This window comes from Alligator mississippiensis, chromosome 9 (assembly GCF_030867095.1).
Source record: "Alligator mississippiensis isolate rAllMis1 chromosome 9, rAllMis1, whole genome shotgun sequence".
NCBI classification, from domain to species: domain Eukaryota; kingdom Metazoa; phylum Chordata; order Crocodylia; family Alligatoridae; genus Alligator; species Alligator mississippiensis.
This window is the reverse complement of record NC_081832.1, coordinates 40,929,790-40,937,033: the sequence shown is the minus strand read 5'-3', so window position 1 is coordinate 40,937,033 and position 7,244 is coordinate 40,929,790. Positions and strand designations below refer to the sequence as shown.

The following is a 7,244-nucleotide window of genomic DNA, read 5'->3' as shown; positions in this document are numbered from 1 at the left end:
AACTTTAAAAAATGAGAGAAGTTTTCAGAATTTTTTAAAAATAATTATTTCACAAAAATGGTTAGAACAGGTTGTTAACACTTAGTCACAGAATACAGTAGAACCTGGATAATTCATAGGGTTTCTAACGCTCTTGTAAAGATGAGGATTTGAAAACTGCTGTGGGTACTCAGAGCCACAGCAAATCACGGAAGTACTCAGCTGTTCACTTCAGCTGCTTCTAAAAGGGTGGTGCTTCTCTGACCAGCTCCATGATACTATTGTAGCGCTCTGAGTGAAGAAAGGGCACTCTGAAGTAACTGCCACAGCAAAATAGCTGAAAGGTTTGTCCTTAATTTGCAACAGGTTGCTGTATCAACTGGGTTGCAAACCACCTGGATATGAATGATCTGGGTCCTACCATATCTTGGTTCACTCTACTATCTTTAGAAACTATGAAAATTAACCAAATGATGCGACAAACTAACAACAGATACAAATTAATAACAATTTTGAGCTACTTTCTTCCTGGTGTACATACTTCACTGAGAATTTACTGGAAAACTTTTGTTCAATTTTACTTTCCAAGTTAAGTGCCATAGAGGCTGTATATCACTTTCTAACAACAGTTAGGGTCTGAGCCATTTCCTTTCCTGTACATCTCCTTCACATTTGTTCAAGATGCTTGTGGGGGTCATACCAGATTCCACTTAAAAACTTCTCCTACAAGGGATGTTTTTGTACTTCTTCCTGTACTTCACTGTGCCCTTCCTTTACTGTTTTCTGTACTCAGAGCAAGAATACTCACAGCTTTGGATGTGTGCAGATACTGGGACACCATCTCCCTCTTGATTATTATGTCCTTTTCCCTCAGAGGTTGCTGTTTTTCTTCATTCAGATTCATATCCACCTATTGAACAAAAAAAGCCAAGTAAAAAAAAATATTTATTCAGATGCCCTAATCCTTGGAACAAAATCCCTCAAGTAGAAACATCATTTGCTACATGGAATACAATCTGCTCAGTCTGTGGCAAGCTTCCAACCCTGTCACAGCAAGACCTGAAACCTGTTTTAGTGAGCATGGCAGAATCTCAGGAGGGAAAGAAGAGTACTTACTCTTTATATAATCATCATACATAATCTTCATCAGAGGGAAACACCTGAGCTATGAAAAGGACAAAAGCAATCCCCACTACACACTTCCTTAAAGGAAATAGAAAATGCCCTGAGGAAAGCCAGAGAAAGTTACCTCTTAGTCTCCTTAATCAAGAGCTAACTGACCAACCTCAAGAATTCTCAGACTGTGGTCTTCTGTCCCAATAATGATGCAACTGTCAAGCAGTTAAACCACTTGCTAGTTCTTACTCAGTCCAAGACTTATGGTTCCCACGAGGGTTCTATCCTACTAAAAAGAAGTCAGTCCCTCTTAAGTCCCTGCCTCTGTTTCACATCTGCTAGGTTTCTTTTGTGGAAAATGTTCTTGATTTAATGTTTGCTAATAACACCAAAATCAGAGGGCTATTAAACAACTGAGGAGTCTAAAACCCAACAGCAAAGGAACCAGAGATGGGGATGCAATCGAGCAATTGGCTGCAACATATTAAAGAGAGCTTATTTTCCTCTTTGCTTCTTAATCCCATCCTAACTTCACTCACACACCCCAGAATTAGAGCCACTGGAGAAAAAGGGCTGGGACTTAGAAGCTGGATGGAGGGATGTCCACAAGAGGAATATTATAATACAGTCTTGGATCTATGAGAAACTACAGTCCAAGGGATCAAACAGACTCCCTTCTGCATGGAGGTATATGAAAGCAAAACAGAAGTTGTAGGATGTTGTTTTGTAACGAAGGCCTCACATAATTAGGCATTTTAGAAAAGTGGAAGGCACCACTGTCTCCAATTCCTGACCTGAGAAAAAAGCGAAGATATCATTTAGTGCAGGGGTCAGGGCCAGATTTAGACTGCAGAGCTATGGCTTCAGTGGCATTCATAGTTGGGAGGCTCCCCCTAAGCCACTTGTCTGTTGCTTGGGACTCTAGCAAAGCAGGGAATGGGGAGGGGGCTGCTGTGAAACAGTGTAGTTGGGCAGTAGGGAGAAAGGGGAGCAGCAGCTGGGTCCTAATAGCCACCCATCTCCAACCTGAGCTGGGTCATTTTGCCCCCTTCACTCCCACTACCAAAAAATGTGCCAACCCCTAGTCTAGAGAGCAAGGCATGCAGGAACAGAAGGTGGATGTATGGCTGACTGACATACCAGCATCTGCTCAAAGAGTACCAGCACGTCCTCATCAGGGATTTCCTGCAGCGTCTGGCCTGTGCTTTGAACATCCATATAGGAGGCAGACGAATTCCTATGAGATGCATTGGGCCTTTCCTTCTCCTTCTTTATCCTCATACTGGTCAATCGTTCCAGCTGAGTGAAATTAAAAAAAAACAAACAAAAAACAAATTCAACAGGATACATTGCCCACCACCCAGATTTATGCATCATCTGCAACTCTGCATATCATCTCAAAATCCAGCTAGACTCTCAGACTTGCACTGTTGGCAACAGAGAGAAAACAGAGCTTGTTTAGGAGGTAGTCTTTATACCAAGGGGCCTGAACCCACGCTTCAGGAACATACCAAGTGCCAATTAGTAGGGACACTGAAGAGTGAAGATTAAAATACAGACAAAATCTGCCAATACCACATGTAACTGACAACCTGCAGCCCAGGTTAGCGGTTACTCTCTTTTCTAGATATTCATGCACTGTCACTAACAGAGGAAAAACTGACATCTTCTGGCACAACTACTGATGCCACCCAAATTCAACATCATCCCAGGGAAGTCTGAATCAGCAAAATCCTGAAACCCAGAAGCAGTTTTGCAGCACCATCCACCAGAAACATGACAGCACTAAGACTATTAATCAACAAGGGGTATGCAAGTGGAGCATCAGCCCCAGGCACTGACTTAGGGAGGGCACCACACCAGAATGGCAGCCCCCTGGGGAATCTGTGCTGGGCAGCAGCAGTCCAGCACTGCTTCTGTAATACCAGCAACAATCAAAGGTGGGTAGACCACACCCCCAGCAAGTAAGATTGATACCCCTTCCTGCCCCCTGCTCTCCAAACGGTTTTGCCCAGGGTACAAGAGTTGCTAGTTATGCTTTTACCATTAACTATACCAATGCTTGGGAGGACAGAGCTGGGACTATGACAATCTATATTTGAAAAGCAAAGGTAGAGAATCTTACAGGTGCCTCCCATAAGAAACAACATGCATGCAGCAGGCTTGCACCAGCAAGAATTAGGGCTGCTTAGTAAGGAACAGAACAGAGTCTAGGGGCACAGCATGCATGGGACACTGGATAAACTATTGAGGAAACAGCCAGGTGCAAGAAAGTTACAGCAGGCGAAAAAAGGTATACGCAAAAGAAAGCAACCATCCTTACCTCATCTGCCATGAGTCGCTTCAAAGTCTGTGAGACAGAAAGAGGAGGGAGAAGGGGAGAAACAATCAGTGACTTAAGAAACACTCTAAATACAAAAGGAGGTGAAGGGGACAAAGAGAGGTAATGGGCAGTAATAATCCAGATTGGTCCGTGTCTTTTCAGAACGAACACAGGAGGACAAAGCCAAATTGCCAGATCCTGAATGCTAAAATGGTGGTGGCAGGGTGGGGAAGGAGGAAGAATTAAGCCACCAGGCAGACATACAGAAACTCTACAGGTTTAAGAGATGAGAGCTAGAGCTGTTAGCTTTCTTTTTGCTCACCTCAAAATAATTGTGTCATCATATAGTCAAATCCTTCCTAATGATACGCAATGATAAAAAGCATGGCCCTTAGGGGAAAATCAGAAGCAATCCTACCCCATAGACCCAGCCCTTGGAACAGGATTGGGCAAAATACGGCCCAGGGGCCAGATTTGGCCTGCCAGGCCATTATATCTAGCCCACGGGGCCCCTAGAAAAATTAGAAAATTAAATATTTATTTGCTCCTGGCTGCCTGTCAAAGATGACAGGAGCCAGAAGCAGTAGGACCCAAGGGAAGCTGGCAGCAGGATCCAGCAGCAAGGCCCATCTAGCCCTGCCCCACAACCAGAAGACCCTGCCTGTCCCTGAAGAGGTGATCAAGCCTTAAAATTCAGTCATGGCACTAACAACCACACGGCTCTGCATCTCCACAGCTTTGTTGTAAAGCTATACTTTCAAAGGTCTCACTGGACTCAAGTATTCCCGTCTCAGGTGGATACAGTAGCATGGATTTTGGATCTTGATTTTCCAGAACAGACAACTGCTGGTTTCAGGGAAGTGTCTGAGCTTCTGTTAATGGGCACAGATGATCAGGAATGTTAAACAGGCAAGTACACCAGACTGACATCCAAAAAAAAGGTAGAAATAAACTTCAATACCTATGGTCCTTTGTCAGTCATCTGGGACAGATAAGATAAAGGAATATGTCACACTGTATATCCTTTAGAAGCATAGATTCATAGACGTTAGGGCCGAAAGGGACCTCAATAGATCATTGAGTCCGACCCCCTGCATAGGCAGGAAAGAGTGCTGGGTCTAGATGACCCCAGCTAGATGCTTATCTAACCTCCTCTTGAAGACCCCCAGGGTAGGTGAGAGCACCACCTCCCTTGGGAGCCCGTTCCAGACCTTGGCCACTCGAACTGTGAAGAAGTTCTTCCTAATGTCCAATCTAAATCTGCTCTCTGCTAGCTTGTGGCCATTATTTCTTGTAACCCCCGGGGGTGCCTTGGTGAATAAATACTCACCAATTCCCTTCTGTGCCCCCGTGATGAACTTACAGGCAGCCACAAGGTCGCCTCTCAACCTTCTCTTGCGGTGGCTGAAAACGTCCAGTTTCTCTAGTCTCTCCTCGTAGGGCTTGGTCTGCAGGCCCTTAACCATACGAGTGGCCCTTCTCTGGACCCTCTCCAGGTTATCCGCATCCCTCTTGAATTGCGGCGCCCAGAATTGCACACAGTACTCCAATTGTACTTGTGTTCTTGTATTGCACACATTGCCTCATGACAATCCATAGCAGGATGCTACCTCCAGCCCCAAACTTCCAGAATAGGACTGATTGAATCCTAAATTCATTACTTATTTGCCAGTTACTTTTTCTACACATAGAAGCCATGTCTCTATAATTTGTTATAATCCAGACATTCCAGCAGAGGGCAGAAATAGACAATGCAGAGATGAACTGAAGACCTGTAGCTGCTCTAAGGGCAGGAAGACAGTGGCACAAACTTAATCAATGCAGACTAGGTCCGTAAGAAATATATTTTAAGACCACTCCAGAGAACGTAGATGGGGGCCTTCTCTGCTCCTTCCAATAGCAATCCCACATACTAGGGATTTACACACAGAATCAGATGTGCTATATAGTTCAGTACCCCGTACCTAGGATGCCAACTCCAATTTATCATACGATTTAAGCCCCTAATCTGCCTTGGGGATGGATCACTCTTCTCCAAGAGTTTTCAAGATTGCACAACCCTAAGAGAACCAAGACAAAAACTCCTCTGATAACACAGGCTCACGGTATCTGCAGCTGCATTATTCCAAATGTCTGTCCTGTGAAACTCACCCTTCAGTGCTAAATTGTGCTCCACAATCTCATCTTTCATGTAAAAATGAAACTGTTTGAAGTTGAAATAAAAACCAAGTATAATCAATTAAAGCTTTTGCAGTCTAAAAAAATACAGTGTGAAGAGGTATGAACACTACCTCTTACATCTCAGTCAGGGCAGACTGAACTCTGGTGAAGTATCTGGCATTCTACTTTTTCACCAAAGAATAACCCCATTCTGCTGTAATCATGTACCTATTATCTTGTTTTACATCACTCTGCCCCTAGCTGCTGCTTGCTGTCCTGTTCACCTGCACACGGAAATTAATTGGATTACAGCGCATAGAACAATCACAGAGCAGGGAGTCAGAGAAATCACAGCTGGAGTCTGGCTAGGGCCCTGTCCGAATGGACTTGCCTCTGCAACTGGAACTTCTGTGATAGTATTGCTGGAAGTTCTGGTGGCAGGCAGCAGCTACCACTACTGATCCACCACAGCATGTGCATATCAACGCACTTTTCAGCAGCTCCATGGAGTTCCACTCAGCAACTGCGCTGTGAGTAAGTCAAGCACACTGTGGGAAAGCACTGACTGTTGAAAGTATTTAACTATAGCTAGGTGTGAGCAAGTGCTGGTCCCAGGAGTGGCCATTCAGCCCTTGCCATCCTGTGACTCTCCTTGGGCAATCTCCACTTTACTTGCCAGTTATACCTTGATACAAGGGAAACTGCCCCAGGGATTCCCAAACCTGGTCTTCTCCTCATGACCACAGGTGTCCACAGTCACTACCTTATGGACCAGTTATGTGGGCTCCATCCTCCCCAATACCTGTTCCCGTGCCTCACAGATGACATACATGCCCTTCCTGGGAAAAGAGCTCCCAACCCAGTCCTCGTCCCTCCTGGTTTATGGCCTCTTTGGCCCCCTTGGTCTATGGCTGTAGTCCTTTAGCTTTGGTCTTCTTAGACCAGGGGTGAACAATTATTTGGGCCCAATGGCCACATCAGAGTTTTGAAAAGCTGCTGTGGGCTGGCAGACAGAGTAGAGAGACAGCAACCGGTAGCTGGAGCCCTGCACTCTGGGGATGGAGCTGGCCCAGCTGAAACTTCCTTCCCACCCAGTGGCACAACAGGAGCAGGAAGAGAAGCCACCGCTATAGGCGACAGGAGCTGAGCAGCACCCGAGTAACTGCAGCTGCTCTGGAAGCAATCCCGCTGGTTGAGACTGGGGCCAGCAGGTGCAAATAGGAGTACAGCACTAGCTACCTCAAGTGAAGCACCATGGGGGCAGCCAAGAGCCTGATCCAATCAATTGGTAGGTGCCCCCCACAGGCTGGATCCAATCATTTGGTGGGCTGGATTTGGCTTGTGGGATGTATTTTGCCTTCCCCCCACAACCTTAGACTCTGGCCCCAATCCTAGGCCAGTTGAAATCTTTGGGATCCCTTGGCCCTGCTGACACTTGTCCCTCTTGCTGCTCCAGATCTCTGGACTCTCTGGCCCTGCTGACACACCTGCCCACAGGGCTACCAACCCCAACTCAGTCTTTGACCCCTCTCTAGGCCCTGCTGACATCCTGCCCTCTCTTTAGGCCCCTCAGCCCCAGGCTCTGCCCCTCTATGGGCTACAGGCTCACCCATATTCCTAGGCCTGCCTCTAGGCTACGGGCTCACCTGCCCCTGTTCTCAGGCCT

The 7,244-nt window shown here is 46.1% G+C and overlaps 1 protein-coding gene across 2 annotated transcripts in view; it reads right to left on the bottom strand.

The window, feature by feature from the left end:
• The window catches only part of DIAPH1 (diaphanous related formin 1), a 68,500-nt gene that overhangs the window by 30,254 nt on the left and 31,002 nt on the right, over positions 1-7,244 (bottom strand). The window contains exons 2-4 of one of the 2 annotated variants that reach the window (XM_059733339.1): positions 3,419-3,445; positions 2,236-2,394; positions 788-889 (exon numbers count right to left, since the gene is read on the bottom strand). In XM_059733339.1, the coding sequence (XP_059589322.1) occupies positions 788-889; positions 2,236-2,394; positions 3,419-3,445 (288 nt within the window). The remainder of the gene's footprint in view (positions 1-787; positions 890-2,235; positions 2,395-3,418; positions 3,446-7,244) is intronic. The other variant, XM_059733340.1, reaches the window with a different exon arrangement.